At 49.8% G+C, this 17,858-nt stretch overlaps 1 protein-coding gene across 1 annotated transcript in view; it reads left to right on the plus strand.

The window, feature by feature from the left end:
* LOC135916076 (uncharacterized) overlaps positions 1-17,858 on the plus strand; it is an 85,169-nt gene that overhangs the window by 18,360 nt on the left and 48,951 nt on the right. Inside the window, exons 3-4 of the mRNA XM_065449313.1 lie at positions 15,289-15,459; positions 17,282-17,307. Coding sequence (XP_065305385.1) covers positions 15,289-15,459; positions 17,282-17,307 — 197 coding nt within the window. The remainder of the gene's footprint in view (positions 1-15,288; positions 15,460-17,281; positions 17,308-17,858) is intronic.

Raw genomic sequence — 17,858 nt, forward strand, 5'->3', positions numbered from 1 at the left:
TAAACTCACAGGAATCAAAGAGGCAAGCATTAACCAGCCTTGCTGCTGCCGTTACCATTGACACCAATGGAAAGACAGTGCCACGTTTCAGTAAAGGGAGTGCTGGAGGGAAAGGTGTGACAGCGAGGGCTTACAATAAAAATAACAGTTACGAGACATGTTCAATGCCAATATATGCTGCATGTCGCTCAGCCTACTTTGGCAATGTGGCAAGTGTTTACTCGTTTGTGCATATCACGTTTTGTGTAATCGTTGCTCTAAAGCTGCACAAATGGTCTATTTGCTCTGCAAGTTTTATTTTTATCATAGTAGGTTAAAGACCCACTTTTCATTGGCATCTGCACCACATTTCTCCCGATATGTAATAATGCCTTGGTGGTTCATGACGAGTATCGGATGTGCATTGTTCTAATGCTTAAGAATTAGAGCCCCATTACGAGACGAAAATATACAATTTATCCATCCAGAATAACGCCGCCCCCCCCCCCAAAAAAAAAGAGGATGCACTGAACGTCTGGCACATGCATCGACAGCCAACAGAGCAAACAATCTGAAGTATTTTCTTCATGCAAGCCAACACACTAAGATTCTCAATGCATTTTCATTTCGCCACAAATGCATAGGCACAACCGGCTTGGCGCAATATCCACATCTCGCGCTGCAACAAATTGTGCAATGCCTCGCTGTTTCATAGTGCGGCCGATAGATTACGCATGACCAAAATTCAGCATTGTGCATACTTAGTAACTTCACCAATGAAGAACCCCAAGTTGTTTATGAGATTAGGATTCATAGGTTACTTCACACAATTAGTGATATCCATTTATCTATTTATACTTAACCCCTTTCCCAAGAAAGTGAGCCATTTGGAAGGCACCCTGACAGATAAGTAGAACAATCGACAAAAAGTGATCAACCAGCGAAAAAGTCTGTTAATCACAGTAACGCTGACATTGAAGGCGCCTTAATTCCTACGTACGTTCCGTCGACACACCCGACTACGTTCGTAATGTTCCCACGAAGTGGGAAGCATTCTTTTATATATGCCCGCTCCGCCGCAGTATTCTGGAAAGCTAGCCACCGCTTACGCACTGCCGCATCGATAAGCGCGTCAGACACATCTCTGACACAGTGGCTAACAGTAGTTTGATGGCGTCCGATGTAACGCTCGGCGCCGACGCTTCCCTGAAAACTCCCAGTCCCGTAGAAACGGAGGGCACAGATGACTTGCTCTACGACGGTGAGCGAATGAAGCCCGCCACGCTGTCTCCACAGACGAGAGTCTTCACCTAGCTCGTCACACAGCCAGCGCACTGATGTCTTCGACAGGCGAAAATGACGCTGAAACTCTCCGTCGGTCATGCAGGTGAACGGGTCCGGACGGTCATACTGACGCTTGCTGCCGCTGGATGCAATGAAACAGGCTGCTGCTGCCGCCGCCATGTTCCCGAGTTGAACTCGGAGGGGGTTTCGCGATGTACGAGTTTAGCACGAGTTCGCCTGTCAATCGAACCCAGAGGTCACGCCCCGCGCGAGGCATGTAACTATTGCGCGCGCACCCACTACAGTTGGGCCACGCCCAACTTATCTTCCGGCAACAGCGACGCGGTGTCGAGCTGAGAGGCATCAACAATCTTGACCGCCGACATAAAACACGCACAAGCACTGTCATCGGTGATGTACTGAGCACCACTATCGAAAACAAAGCGTTGACTGTCGCTGGCATACATCTTCTCGGGCTGAGATGGCCGCACAACACGGTTTCATTGCCTGCATTGCGGCGCGTAGCGCACAGTAAATAATTATCGGCACGTCACTGTAGGTGCTTGCAAGGCGTCGAGGCGTCGAGGGGGACGACGATGCTGAGAAGTGCTTATTGCAGCAGTCGTTTCAGATGGCTGCTCTGACATCGGTGATGAAACGGAGCCACAACGTCGTAAACACGATCAGCGTCCGAGAATCGCTCGCTCTTCAAGGCCCAGTGCAATGGCATTTCTTCATCACAAGCACTGCGCACTCAACAGTTCCAACACCTCTCTCCGTTCGAAATCTGATTTCATAACTGCACACAAGAGCCCTCACCTGCCAAAATGCGAGTGCTGCGGTGTCGTTACGATATCCATCTGCGATCGCTGCTGGCTCCAGCAGAGGTAATCCGCAAGCACCTTCGACTGCACAACACACTCATATACTGCGTACATGCGCTCAGAGGCGCCTTTACTGGGCAAGCGATGACAAGCGATGAATTCTGTCGCTGGGGAAGCACGCACGTTTCGCAATGTCTCGCAGAGGCTTCGCGCACAAAGATAAACTGGTACATTTTCACTGAACTGCGTCACTACGCACTCTAAAATAACATACCGCCATTTTACAGCGTCAGCTGTTGTGTCGTTTTTAGTTGGTAAAGCGGGGGCCTTAATAGCCTAGTGAAGCGCCTGCGATGAACAGCCGTACCGCGGCGCTGCGTTTCTATTCCCCTAATAGAGAAAGAGTGGCCATGACCCTCCATGGATCATGACCGGCTTTATTGAGAATAGCACTTCAGCGCCCCTAGGCGACTTATCACCGTATGAACGCCCTCGTGCGTGCGACCCGCTTCAATGTACCGCTTCTAAGCTTTCGCCTCCCTGTCGCCACTCACGGCAAGAAGTGCAAAACTTAATAATTTGCTCGATCTACGTTTGTCATCACAAATTTCTAGCATTGAAAACGAAAAACAGATACCTAAAGAAATAAAAATGTGCGTTATTTTATTTGTCGTATTTTAACGTATTCGTTTGAGTGAAAGTGTAGGTGCAAGAATGCGCCGCATGTACTCCGTTTGCATTCGATGGAGGATAGATAGATAGCGCCCGAAAGATGAGGCACGCCCTTGACGCGCCCGGGAAAGGCGTGGCAAACGGCTCACGGCAAGTGTGCTGACAGACAGCGGGGCAGTCACGGTATCGCTAAGTTGCGATAATCCGTTGATAACAATACGCGGCGCTGGCGCGTTTCGTTGTGCAGCCTTCTGCGCTTGAAACGTGGAAGCAACGTGCCCCGCAGGGTGCGCTCATGTTGTCATACGCGACTTTTTGTCTACATATTTTTTTGCCTGCACCTTTGGCCCGTTCCGCGCTATCTCCGTTCACTGACGGCCGTCGAGCAAACTCGGGCAAAACTCGGGTGAACGAGAAACTCGGCGCATCCTGCATAGCACCCTTGATCTGGAATTCCTCTATTTAACCTTTTACCGCTTACTGATTGATCGGCTTCTTATGTTCCAATCGACAAACGTTCCCTCTCAAGACCAAGTTCAAGTCCGTGAGTGAATTTTTCGTCATCCCACGTGACTTTGAAAATTCGAAGCGGCGGAACCCCGTTAGGCCTCGATAGGCTTAGCGCGTGAGCGACTGCCTCACCGCTTAATAACCGGATCGCTTCTGCCGAGCGTAGGAGATGGCTACGTCAGAAGACATGGACCTCCAAATAACCTCCCCGCATTCGGTTAACAACGCGGACAAAAACAGGGACACAAAAATAATTTCTGAAGTTGGGACTAGCCCAAGCCAAGAGATCGCCGCCCACAAATAGGCGACGGACGGCTGGCAGTTAGTTCTATCGCGGTGACAGCGAGAGGCTGTCAAGCACAACGACAGGGAAAAGGCTTCCAACAACAAGAATAACATAAACGGGCAGCCATCAGCAGACGGTGTGAAAGGAGACGGGCAAATCAGTCGTCGCAACATGCGCCCGAGGAAGGAGAAGCCTCTGCCACCATTACCGAAGAATGACATCAAGATACTACTGAAGCCCCACAAGGGACTAATGCTCAAGGAATATCTGAGACGAGAAATACCACAAGCGATTATTCGTGCTATCGGGACAATATTCACAGGAAACGGTCCAAACCAGCAAAAAATCACCGGAGAGGATTTCATACTGCGAATCCCAGAGGGAACGAATACCATCATCGTCCCCACACCTTCGCTGGAAGTGGCGGACGTCATTCGTCGAATCACGTGCATGAAGCTGCGAGGCAAGCGACACCCCTTACAGTGTACGTAACGGATCCAGACGATAGCTACAAAGGGGTGGTTCACGGTTCTCAGCACACACGGAATCAGCAGATCTCCAGCAACCCAAGGAGTCACTATAGAAAGGGCCCGAATGCTAGGAAGCTCAAATGCCGCTCTCCTCACCTTCTCGGGAGTCACGTGCCTCAAATGCGTGTACTACATGGCAGTAGAGATGCGGTGTACGGAGTACAGGCCAACAATCCAAATGTGCCTGGAGTGCATGCAAGAAGGACACCGCTCGGACGTTTGTCCGAACCCCAGGAACATATGTCGTGGCTGCGGACTCGAAAATCCACCCCCACAAGGACATGAATGTGAAGTGAAGTGCGCCGTGTGCAGGGCGGCGGGGCACGTGACCCGTCGGTGCCGGAACAAACTGATTGCCGCCAAGCGCGTGAAGTCGCCAGTATCGTTCGCGGGAGCGGTCGGGACAGAACACCATAAAGGCACCGGGGCGCTGGTTCGAGTCGACGGAAGAGGAGGACTTCTAGTGGCACCGATCGAGATCCAGATCTCCACACGGAAACAGAGCGAAGAGCAATACCCCCTCGAGGGACCCTTTCAGCTCCAGGGCTTCGCAGCGGTCGAATTCGCCACTACCTAAAAAACAGCAGTTGAGCTGGGCGAGGGTTGTTTCTCCCACTGCTCCAAAACAGAATAATGATGAAAACGATAAACGTATTCGGAAATTGGAAAAGGAAAATGCGCGACTAAGAGAACAGCTCTCTGGAGAAGAACACAAACGACAATCACTTGAGAAACAAATGTCAGAGTTGGAGGCGCGCTTCAATAGCACAACAGCTGGAAACGCAGCGTCAGTCTGAAGAAATAGCCAAAACGAAAGTGGCGGCAGATATAAACGCCGTCTCCACATAGTCTCCGACAACCCAAATTTCAAATAACGCGCAGAAAACGGCACCGCAGATCTAGACAATGATCGCGGAAAACTTGAAAATATTTATGCATGAAATGATGACGTTAGTTACCCAAAGAATAATGGAATATCAAGAACTATGCACGAACGACTTCGAGAAACACAAGGTATTCGTGGCGGAACAGTTTAAGGCAGTCTCTAAGGCTGTTCGCACCAAAAAATGCGCAATTGCGATAGGAGTGAGTTCAGCAAAAACTAAAATAAGCCACTGCGTAACAGAATCCGACGGCTCCGACACGGAAACATCACGGGCTTAAAATAAGAGTGGGCAACATGGCAAATCACGCTAAGAAATCAGAACGAATACAAAATTCAGAACAATTACAGATATGGCAATAGAACTGCTACTCCTTCTCCAGGAAAGCGGCAGTCTTCCACCAGTTTATCAAAAACTCTGGAATCGCTCCGGACGTGATATGTCTGCAGGAGGTCGGGGCCAAGCCGGCCAAACTTCAGGGATACTACACTCTGAGCGATCCTCAAAATTCGAAGGTCGCCATGCTGGTGAGCAAGTCGATAAACGCTCAGTTATTAACACTTCCGCAAACTGAGGGAGAGACTAATAAAGAAACGAAGTAAGGCACACACAATAACCACAAATCTGTGCACTCCTCCCAAAAGCAGAGGGGATGACCTACCCCACATTCTTTCAGCAACAAAAGATTTAGCGGGCACCAGGGATAAGGCGGTGATAGTGGGTGACTTTAATGCACCACACATAGTATGGGGATACACGAAAACGTCGCCCGAAGGGTTCCTATTCGAGCGCACCACAATGGCCTTGTGCTTACGGGCAAACAATGAGATCGGCAAACCGACGCGCACGGGTAACAGCGTCAGCAGAGACACAGCGCCCCGACCGTGCCTTTACAATTAACAGCAGAGACGCACAATGGGTTTCCTTTGACGAATACCTGGGAAGCGATCATGACATAATCTGAGTAGCGCTCTCCACGCCCAACATACGGAGAACAATAGGAATGACTAAATTAACTGACTGACCTCATTATAGAGAACTCCAGAGAGCGCTGGAGGAGTCGGATACAGCCCCGACCAACATGCGAGGATGGACTGAATTCCTTCGACGAGCACACGAGGACACAGTAAAGCCATTGAGCGTACAGCGGAGGTGCCGGTGATAGACTCGCACCTGGTCAACCTATGGGAAGGCTGGCCAAGAGGTGGAAAGCACAACGTCTAAACAAACACCTGAGACAAGGCATCGCTCTCTTGGCAGAGCAAGCCCAAGGCCTCGCCAAAGAGCTCGCTAAAAACGAGTGGGCGACGTTCTGTGGAACCCTATCAGGGACTCTGGGAACGACCAATAAGTGGCGAATACTACGAAGCATGCTAGACCCTATGAGCACGCGTGCTGAGAATAACAAGAAGCTCCAAATTATAGCAGACAACTTCTAGGGTACAGACCAATATCTAGTCCATGCTCTTCAGAAAAAGTACATAGGACCCTCACCTGCCACGGGATCGTCGTACGCGAAGAGACAATACGCGGGGGAGGCGAACCCTAAATTAGACGAAGAAATAACGTACGCGGAAGTGTATGAGGTGGCACAATCCAGAGTTAAAAACTCGGCACCGGGCCCAGACTCGATCACAAATGCAATGATTCAAAACATGGGTTCGGTAGCCCTAGCGAAAATAACAAAGATTTTCAATAGCGAGTGCTGGGCCAAGGGAGACTTGTCCCAAGAGTGGAAATTGGCTAAAATAATCATGATCCCCAAACCAAAAAAGAATCCCTCGATTGGTACACTACGGCCGGTGTCGCTCACGTCCTGCCTGGGTAAGCTCTATGAAAGGGTTATCCATCGCAGATTGCAGCGATACCTGGAAAAGCGGAGCTGGTTCCCGGACTCCATGATAGGATTTCACACGGGGTTATCTCGCCAGGATGCGTTCCTCCTACTTAGAGAGGAAATTCTAACCAATATACCGTACGGCGACGAGAGACTAGTCCTAGCACTAGACCTCAAAGGAGCCTTCGACAACATCTCTCACGCCGCAATATTAGAGGAACTCGAACTCGCGGGTTGTGGTGAGCGCACATACAATTACTTAAGAGCGTTTCTTTCCAACCGTGAGGCGAGCATCAGTATTGGCCAAATCACTTCGGATTTATTTAAAATGCCTGACAAAGGAACACCTCAAGGAACTATATTATCTCCTCTGCTCTTCAACATGGCGATGTGTCGCCTCGCGCGCGATCTGGATCGGATACCCGACCTAGGTTACACGCTCTACGCGGACGCCATCACGCTGTGGACGAGCAGAGGCTCACTAGGGGATAAGGAATATACGCTCGAAAGCGCAGTATTAGTGTTCGAGAAATTTTCTACATGGAGTGGCCTGAAGTTCGCACCCGAAAAATCTGAGGTCATCCGGATACACGCGAAAGGCTACAAATCCAGAGGATCGATTAACATCGTGGTTGAGGGCCAATCAGTCCGAGAGCTACCTACGATGCGAGTCCTGGGTTTGTGGCTTCAGAGCGACGGGAGAGCACTACAGGCACACAAGACCCTCAAATTCACAGCCCACAACATAGCCCAAATGATACGTCGATTGACGTATCGAAAAGTGGGAATGCCAGAAGACGATCCACTAAGGCTCGTACAGGCCTTAGTGGTTAGTCGAATCACGAATGGCTTACCATACCAAATCCTGAACAGGGAGGATGAAAAGTAGGCTAACACAATAATCCGAACCACTTTCAAAGCTGCTCTGGGCCTGCCTAAGTGTACTTCAACGGAGGGCATGTTAACTTTGGGAGTGCACAATACTTTCGACGAACAGAGGCAGGCCACCCTGATGCGACAAAGGGAGTGCGTCAGCTTCACGAAAACTGGTAGGGCAATATTGGCTAGACTCAATATCCCAGCATACCCCATTTATCTCACAGAGCAGGCCGTACCTCTCCCTCCTTCGATGAGATCCAAAATTACAGTAGCCCCAATTCCAAAGAATATGCATCCCGAGTACAACAAAGAACGGCGCAAAGCACGCGCACAACACATTCATTCAGCGTACTCTAATAACCATACGTACAACACGTACTACGCGGACGCAGCTGTGTATGCAGAAGTGACCGGGCAGCGCTACCAAAGGAGGTACGCCATGGCAGTCGTGAACGCCATCAGCCAACAGCAAATTACCGTGTTGGCCATGGTGGCATCCCCCACCTCGGATGAAATATTAGCAGGGACGATGGCACTCGCTCACGCGGAGCGTTTGCAAAGGGACTCCGTCGTGGTCATGGACTCTCAGGAGACATGTCGCATGTTTCTCAAGGGGCACGTGACTGCGGCTAGCCTCGCGATAATCCCCAAATCCTTCAACCACCATCATCGCCTACTCTCGTTCCCGGACCACGCGGGGCTACAGGGGACCGAAAAGGCTAACGCGTTAGCTCGAGGGTTCACTAACCAACCGACTGCGTCCTCTTCTAACCCCAACAACTCGCACTATCCCTCACACAATTCCACAAATTATAATGCCAAAGACATCCTTGCTCATCAGCGCGGAGTCCACAGAAAATACCCGCCGCCTCACCCACACCTTAGCGGGGAAGAGGCCGCCGATTGGCATAAAATACAGACCGGGGTATTCCCCCATTTAAAATCGCTAAACGCCATGTATCCCACTTGTTATAGGGCCAACTGTCCTTGGTGCGGTGGCATACCTAGCCTAATACATACAACCTGGGAGTGCACTAAGCACCGTCACGGGCGAAATACCAGCAACACAATGGAGCAGTGGGAGGCACAGCTCGCCCGCTCCGACCTGGTAGGACAAAAGTCCTTAATTAGTCAGGTCAGACAGGCGGCAGAAGCCAGTGGGGCCCGAGACTGAGAGGCTCCGACTACCCCTCCTTCAAATAATTTCCATGCCAATAAAGTTTCCATTCTATTCTATATACCAGTTTCTTCTGTTCCCTCCTCAGGTCCAGGCTAATTCCAGTTCTTACCATCCTATGGTCACTGCAGCGCACCTTGCCGAGCACGTCCACATCTTGTATGATGCCAGGGTTAGCGCAGAGTATGCAGTCTATTTCATTTCTAGTGTCACCGTTCGGGCTCCTCCACGTCCACTTTCGGCTATCCCGCTTGCGGAAGAAGGTATTCATTATCCGCATATTATTCTGTTCCGCAAACTTTACTTATAACTCTCCCCTGCTCTTCCTTGTGCCTATGCCATATTGCCCCACTGCCTTGTCTCCAGCCTGCTTCTTGCCTACCTTGGCATTGAAGTCGCCCATCAGTATAGTGTATTTTGTTTGCACTCTACCCATCGCCGATTCCTCGTCTTCATAGAAGCTTTCGACTTCCTGGTCATCATGACTGGTCCCCCGACTACACTCTAAAAACTAAGAGAGTGCCGGGCACTCCCTTTGAGGGAGTAGCGGCTTGTCCCATATTTCACTCTCTTTTCCAGAGTAGATCGACCCTCTTTGAGAGAGAGTAGGTCAACTCCTGTTGACAGAGTTTTGTTACTCCGCCGCAAGGGATTGCTAGTACTCTTCCGCAGAGTGGTAATACTCTCACCGTAGGGGTAATGGCACTCCACCAGACCGAGTACTTCTACTCCCCCAAACAGAGTGCAACTACTCTTCCCAATACCCTCTTAGCGAAGTCCTGGCCACGCATGCAGGCAGGAAATCAGATCAAATTAGGGTCGCTGATACACCGTTCTCTAGGCGGCTCCTCAGACTCAGTGGCCCGATTCCAAGCGGCCTTCAGAATAGGCGTGAGCAATGTTATGCAGGATTTTAAAGTCATTTTTCCTGGCTATTTGCTGCCTACCATGAGTCGTGACAGCTCGTAATCGGCCTATGCGTATGTGTCCCGAACGCCACTGCGGAGAAAAAAAAGCTAATTCACATTTAATCCGCAAATATTTTCGCATATTTCACAATCAGGAGACACATAATCTAATTAGAACACAATAGTCGAGGGAATCACACACTTATGGAGAACCACATTGCTCTATACATCACGTGGATTCGAACCCGCGTACACTCGCATCTATACAATTCAAAGCACACATCCTAACCATCACACCACAAAGCCACCACGCTCAGTCGTGTTGTTTTAGAGCTTATATACATAACAAATGTATTTGAGGAATCGGCTGCGGTGGTTGGAGTTTCTCTGCAGTGTGCTGTGCTGTTGTGTACTGGAATACGTTTGCGTTTGCATCATTTCCATTCCTTGCTACGACTAACGGAGGAATACAACGTAGACGAGGACGTGAGAACTATTCACGGCTTGTCGTCACCCCAGGAAAATAACAAATGTGCCGTTCAGCTCACGATCGAGTGCTTTTCCAGTCCATGCATTATATGTTCTCCGAAAATACGCGGATACAAAGTATCGTGCCAACCATCCACGTATGTGAATTTAAGTCGCGCGTATACTGGTGAGCATTTCTATTTATTTTTTCCGCCAGTTCCATTCGTATGTGGTCAACTGCGATGCCAGTACCAGGCATTTCGACGTGCCTCACGCTGCCGTGTAGGCGTTCTTTTCAGGTGCATTAGTTTAGAGTTTGGTTCAGTCCGCTGTGAGCTGTTGTCCTGCATTAGCAGCGGATCGTTAGCGTTTTGAAGAGCACGCATTCCAGCATTTGGAGACTGCTTATGCCGATAGCCGCGTCACATGCATTGGCACGCATGTTTAAATGAGTAATGTGTCCACTTGTTACGCGTGCACTGCTCGTATCCTGTGGCAGTGCTCGTTCTAAAAGCTTCGAAGACCATCTACATTCATACGTGTGTTCAATATATATGCACAGGATAGACTTGCCGGCTAGTTGGTTGAGCATTTTAGAAGAAACAGCGCAACACAAGGACGACGCAAAAACATGGACAACACCACGAAGCGCTGGTGTGGTCGATGCTTTTTTTCGTCCTGGTGTTAGTGCTGTTTCTTCTTCCACGATACACGCACACCTCAGGTACGCGAAAGTTTAGGAGTATAGGGCGTTAACTTTGTTTTCCCCGTTTCCTCTCAGTGTCAATGGCACAATGCGTTGCCCAAAATAGCGCACACTTACCCCCATATTCAGAAATGCATCATAACTTGAAGCCCATGCTTGACTTGATCTAAATGACGCAAGTCGTGAACGCACCAAAAGAAAGGCAGTGAGCGTCTGGGGGACGTTCGCACCAGGCGTCGTTTATATAAAGTCAAGCATGGGCTTTGTATTAATATACATTTCTGAATACGGGGATTAGTCATCTACTTCTCACCGAAAATGTCGAAGAAACGCCCACCAAAACCAGGCACATTCGTAAACCTAACTAGGCAATACGAAGCTCCATAGAAAAAGAGTGGTATTAAAAGCTTTCAGTATTTTTCTTTACTCCAAAATGGTTGCGCTCTCGTGGTTTCAATGTACAGAGATGATGCAGCGTTAGCTAAAAAGCATGAATTTCCGAACTCCATGCCAAAATAAGCTTGTAAAATTATTTAGGTGCTAGAAACCAGGGTTTGTAGCGATCCTTGAAAACCCTTTATTTCTAAAATGCCATTTTCAAGGCATTGAAAAGCCTGGAATTTTTAGAAGTACTGGAAAGTCCTTAAATTTGTACACTTGGCTAGACATAGCACACATTGCCAAGTGTTTTTTTTTCCCTTCTGTGACATTCTTCGCATGTCACAGAGAATTGTCTGTGGAGGTAATAGAAGGAAAGCGACATCCTTAAAGTTCAAATTACAAAGGAGCTGCAGATACCAGTTTTAGGCACATGGAACCGGCGACAAATGTACTTGGAGGAGCAGAAGCAGGAAGCTCAACGGTTGAGGCATTCAAAGAAAAGCCGTGATGAGTAAATTGAGAGCTACAGACACAATAAAAGATCACCTTTCTCCGGTGCTGTGTTGTTCCGCGATCTTGAGCGCGCGCGCGCGCGGTGGAGAACTCCGAGTGAAAAAGTAGAGCGCTCGCTACGCGTTCCTTTGAACTGCGGCGGCCTGTTCTCTTAGAAGCAAAACGATGTGTTCTTTGCTCAGCGTGCATGAATGATACATTGCCATGTTCGGGGCCAGCCACCTACAGTTGAAGCAGAAGATCACGCTACGTTTTGTTCTCTATTGCCGCAAGAGTAGAACTACTCTCTCTCTCTGAAGGGGGAGAGTGAAAAGCACATTTCACTCTCTCCTTGGTGAGAGAGTGAACAATGCATTTCACTCTCCTCGACATTTTGCGAGAGTAAAACGACGCTTTGAAGAGTGAACCGGCCGCTTCACTCCTGCGATACCCTTCCTAGTTTTTAGAGTGTAGACGGACCAGCTCAACCTGGTGAAACACTCCAGAAGGGCAGCTAAGGCTTCTGGACTCCTGGAGTGACTGCACAGTGCACAGCAGAAGAGCTATCAATTCTCGTGTGCTCTTGTCTATAGAGTTTACTCTCTCTCCCTATGTACACCTTGCAAAGAATTCTTCGCCGAGGAAGCTCTCCTCGCCTCTGATTCTGCGTGAAGTAAGACTCAGACCTCCAGCCGCCCTCACCTATCTCAGTACACGTAACGAGCCTCGGACACGTGCACGGGCCTTTGTATATGCCCTCAATAACTGTTGAGTAACGAGCGAGAGAGAGTGGCGAACTCATGACTCGGAAATATGTATTAGCCAACTGACGACTGAGCGGAAAGCTGCTGGACTTAGTGTTCGGAAAATCGAGAATGGAGAACGACGGCAGAATAACACAGGACAGGCTGCTGGACTGTTCCGCATTGCGGACGTTGTCGCTCAGGCAAGAGCTGATCTGTGCAATCAATATAGAGGAATCAAATTCCGCGCAACTATATTCGAGCCTCAAAAAATGTGACTGCGGCGACACTCCGCGACCTTGTGGCTTCGCGTTCTCGTTATAGGCACAGTCCATATAACTGTAATTTATGAGGACATCTGTCACTCTTGTCGGCCGAGGTGCAGAGCGCTGTGCTTTGTGGGCTGAAATGATAACGTTCACATAGACGGAATCGTGTATTCCCTTGCACTTAAAAAGCATAAATTTAAGACTGCCGGAAGCAAAATCTTTGGTCCCTACGACGCAGTGGCTCGGTTTCGCTTCTAAGTGAGAGGGCGCATGTTCTTTTGTAGGGCGAGGTAGACGAATTTTGATGAGCACGAAAAGCAAGAACGCATGTGTACCGTGGAATGAGTGCGCGCTAAGGAGGCCCCGGAGATCAAAATTATGCTGCAGTCCCTCACTACGTGCGACATGCCTCCTAATGCGACTGTTGTTATGGCATGTAAAACACCCGACTTTTTTTGTATGCCTGTACGAAAGCGATATCTCACAAGATGGTTACGGGTGTATAACGGCAATGTTTAGGCGTTAGCTTTGGTGAGGGTTGTGTCTTTTCATTCCCGATCTCGAACTCACCGAATCGCTTGTGGGTCTGAAAGTGCTGCTCCTTCCATGACTTTGTAGTGTAAAGGTTGTTTTATAGCTCCAGTGCTCACCGGTTTTCCAGGCATACGGTGGTGCAGCCAAAGGCTTTGCAGCGGCGCGACTATCGCCTCCGTGGTCGCTGGAGAAGAGGAGGGCTCGCCTGTATGTAGCACGAGAATAGAACACGCTGGGGTGCTGGACCTGAGCGGTCGCGTGTCGGCCACTCCAGAGATCCCGCGGCACCACGGCTGGCCAACATAAATGAACCGTGGCGACGACCGCTGCCTCTTCGTGCCATCTCCCACAAACTGGTTGCCCAGACGACGAAGCCCAGCCATGACAGTCAGCGCACCGACCCTGCCAAGGCGAGATGGACGTGGCCTCACACAGTCCGACAGACGTCCCGTGGTCTTAGGGTATCCGTGAACTCTGCATCTATATGGGAGACATCTGGTTCATCTAGCTGGACAGCATGACGACTGATACCAAGTGACGATTGATACCATGGACAGCAACTTCCGTGTCAACGAGGTTCCAGGCTCCGGCTGCATTCTAGGATCCGGCTGCCACCTCCCTGCCCCGCTCTACAAGGACTTGCGGGCAACCGTGCTTGCTCACTACGCCGCCTCGAGCGCTCAGTCGCTCAGCTCTTGCCACTTGAACCGTCACATGATTCCACGTCTTTTCGTCTTACCTGCGTCCACCCGTGCAAATCGCCAGCATGCGTCTTCAGCACGCGCCGGGAACACTGGCGTGCGACTGTCGATCTCAAAACATGTGAAAAAGAGGGCTTGCTTGCATGTAGTGCGAGAAAAGGCCACGCTGGCGCGCTCGACCTGAGAGGTCGCGTGTCGGCCGCTCCAGTGATCTCGCAGCACCACGGCTGGCCGGCCTAAACAAACCGTGATTGCGGCGGCTACCTGTTCGCGCCGCCTCCCACAGCTTTATGAGTAGAACGACGTGACGACCCTGCGATGACGAAATTCAAATGGTGATTATAACAGGAGGACGACACTGCGACAATGACGTCTAGTGGACGATACGATGAAGGCGAGTGTTTGAGGTAGATGGCTCGACGAGGACGGCGTTACGTCGATGGTGTGACGAGGATCAGATGACAACGTTAAAACGACAACGACGGCATCATGAGGTCGGTACGACGACGACTGTATGACGAAGATGGCAACTATGTAATTAGGTGGAAATAGAAAAATAATCTGAGTATCTCCGAGCGATGGGACATTCGCATATTTTTTTTAGGTTTGGCTCAAGTTACGTCGGACACCCTACATATCATGTGACTGAGTAAGACAGATTTTGGCTTATTTTTCCAACTTGTGGTCTACTAATTGTCGTGAAAAGCTTTTCATCGGCACCTGTCTTTCATAGTTGTACACAGACCTACCTTTGTGTGCCCATGTGGATGCTTCTAATTTCCGCTAAGTATATCATCGGATGTTCATCGCGGTAGCTGTAACGAGCGCTTTTAGTTTGCAGGAGCGCGGTGCGCCCGCTTTAAACTTGCAAAGAAAAAGACAACAAGCCCAGAAATAATTGCGTGTAATCGGAATTGCAGAAAATGTACGGTAAAGAAAATAAAAGGTTGTGACCAGCAAAATATCGAGGTCCTTGTTCTAATTATTATTCTTAGTCCTTATTTTTCTCGCTCAATAAACCGGCAATAGTAGGCTACGCCTCACCTTGACGCTTCACTACGTTTTACCATACTTGTGGTTGCTAATTTTTCACATTTTTTAGTCGCCGGGCTTTACTTTATTACTGTTTATTGGAGATGGGACAGATTCAGTGAGGCTCGCATCATTTGTCAAACAACGAGACACGCCCACACGTTGAGATTTCTTCCTTTCTCATCACTTCAGCCTGCAAACACAACGAGTACAAAGTCCATTGCTATCATCATGAGGGCATCCCCGGAAACTTGTGCCCAGGAGTAGAGAGATGGCCGTGCAGCGGAACTAGAAAAAGGTGTGCATGTGTGCCGGGAACATACCAGAGGTGGGACGCCTACTGCGTGCCGTACAGGGACTGCGGTAAGTACCTATAGGTAAACGCTGGCTACTACACTCTAGCACTGGAGCTACAGCTAGCGCGAACCAATTAAAAGCGCAACTGTGTCCTTCAGTTTGAGGGGACTCGCATGCCCCTTGCGCAGTGGGAGTGCCTGGTATCTTACAGGAGTACCGACTGCTGCGGGTTCGCGGTCAGCTAGCCACAAGGCCACGTCAGTCTTTGCCTTACGTTATCCTGCGCGCCGTTGCGTTCACGCACGCTCATACTGCAAAAGGGTGTCGAGTGCTGCGCGGCAAGTACAGTATTGCCCTAAGTTAACGGAAACAGTTTATTCGCCTCCTGCGACATCCGGCGCTGCACAAAAGCCCGCTCGTGGGTTCGCTCGGGAATCAAAGGGGTTCCCGCTCCAAGGGCGATAAAGTGGTCCCCGCCAACCGCCCGGAGCAGGCTGACGCCTCTACGTCCCTTATCCATTCCGGCCGAGGGCGAAATACAGAATAGGGCGCCGCTAGCACATCGGTAAAGGAGGATAGCTCCCCGCGACCCTGCGCGAGGGAAACCTGTTCCCGATGCTATGCTGCACACTCTCGCTACGAACAATGTCCTACTCGCGAGAGCTAGTGCAATCCCCGTTGGCTTGAATACGACTCGGCGCATTACGACCACGCGCAAGCACTAGGCACCACCGCTCTTCGGCTTAGCGTTCGGAAACGGAGCAAAACAAGGTACGCGGTAGACGTATGTGAAAGGCGCCGCAAGCGAGCTCATGTCCGATGCTGCCCGAACAAAGGAGCTGGAGGACGAGAGCAACAGCGTGTATGTCCCCTAGCGCTGTCCGAGAGAGCTCTTCCTCGCACTCGCCAGGCGGCAGTGTGAGCTACACCGCCGCAAACCACTCTGTGGTAAAAGCCTCCCGCGGCATCCATCGGCGGTAAAAAATGAGAGGCTTAGGAACGAAGAAGCAGGTGAACGCCCGTACAAAGGCACCGAAACCCACCTCCATCCCCACCAACTTTCACATCATCGTAGGAAAGGCAGGTAAGCAGACGTGCAGGCAGACGACCAGTGCAAGGAAATGGGGCAGGCAGGAAGGCTATGCACCGTTTCGTGCTACAGGCAATGAGCATGCGTCCGGCTCCCAAATATGGGGCCATCAATAAAAATGCTTATCACCTTCACGACATTGCAGTGCGCTGCTTGCGTAGGAGTAGCATATGAGGGAACAGTAGGCCTCGTTGAAAAATCGCAACCCAGAACTTACATTCTTAAAAAAGATAAGGCGACTACAGTCACATTAGTCTCGCAAAAATATGTTCCCATTTACGTTATGTACAAGACGCGTGGACAACATTTGTACGCAGTTTCATGAACAAGGCGAGACGGAGTATCCGAGAGGTAGCGATACGCTCATTTAGTGCGTGGTTTATTTCACCTCGAACTCCGTTCGTGCAGCTGCGACGACTTATCTATACGAAAAATGGCAACAAGGAACAGTGGAATTATCGGTCAGCGTATCCGTTGCCAATGCTTTCAAAAGCTTCCACGTAGATCGGACCATAATGTACCATAATACTTAATTTGATTATTGTCAGTGTTTCTTAATCGTGTCAACAGCGGGAAGAAACGTGATTTTTTTTCTTTTTGTTTTTCCTTATATCTTTGCCCTTTTGCTCACTGAGCCCCCCACACCTCCCACCTTCTTGCTATGCCTGGCTAGTCCAAAAACCACTAGCGCACAGTTTTGTATAGCAGCTGCTTGTGCCAGAACGATGTGATGTTTCGCTATCTTTGCTGGTTTTTTCTCTCTTTTTCATAAACCTTGGATATCTAATGCAAATAAAGTCTTCAGGACCCACAAGCCAGATGAGGTAAGCAATATTTACGAGATAACAAGTGATTTATACTCATCCCTAGTAGAACTTGTAGATCACTATCCTGTTCATGCCCCCTCCCTCTTTTTTTTCTGATCTTCTCTTCCCTCTGAGCTGACTAACAGTCTTGGGAGCACTGTTGCCTCAGGCATACTGCTGTGATTTTATTGCTATATCAAGTATATAGCCACTTAAGCCGAATTTTCTCCGTCGTCGTGGCCTTGAGGTTCCGTTTAAAGTACCACTGCGACATGATCATATCACACGCTGTATGCTGTGATGTGAAGTGAAATTTGTGGGGGCGAGCTTAGAAGGATGGTTGCTTGATTCGTGCCCAGTCTGGCTGGTTACGTGATAAAGCGTCCAAGAGGCGAGGGGGGGGGAGTGGGGAGGAGGGAGGGAGCTCAGCACAGGTCTCTTCCTCTGGCCCGACCGTGCATCGCCAGTTCCCTAACTTGGAGGTGACCTCCGGTGGATGCAAAGAGAGTGAACCAACACGGCTGGCGGTTGCATGTATGCTGTCTTTGCAAATGCGTCTAGGGCTGAAC

This window comes from Dermacentor albipictus, chromosome 7 (assembly GCF_038994185.2).
Source record: "Dermacentor albipictus isolate Rhodes 1998 colony chromosome 7, USDA_Dalb.pri_finalv2, whole genome shotgun sequence".
Taxonomy (NCBI): domain Eukaryota; kingdom Metazoa; phylum Arthropoda; class Arachnida; order Ixodida; family Ixodidae; genus Dermacentor; species Dermacentor albipictus.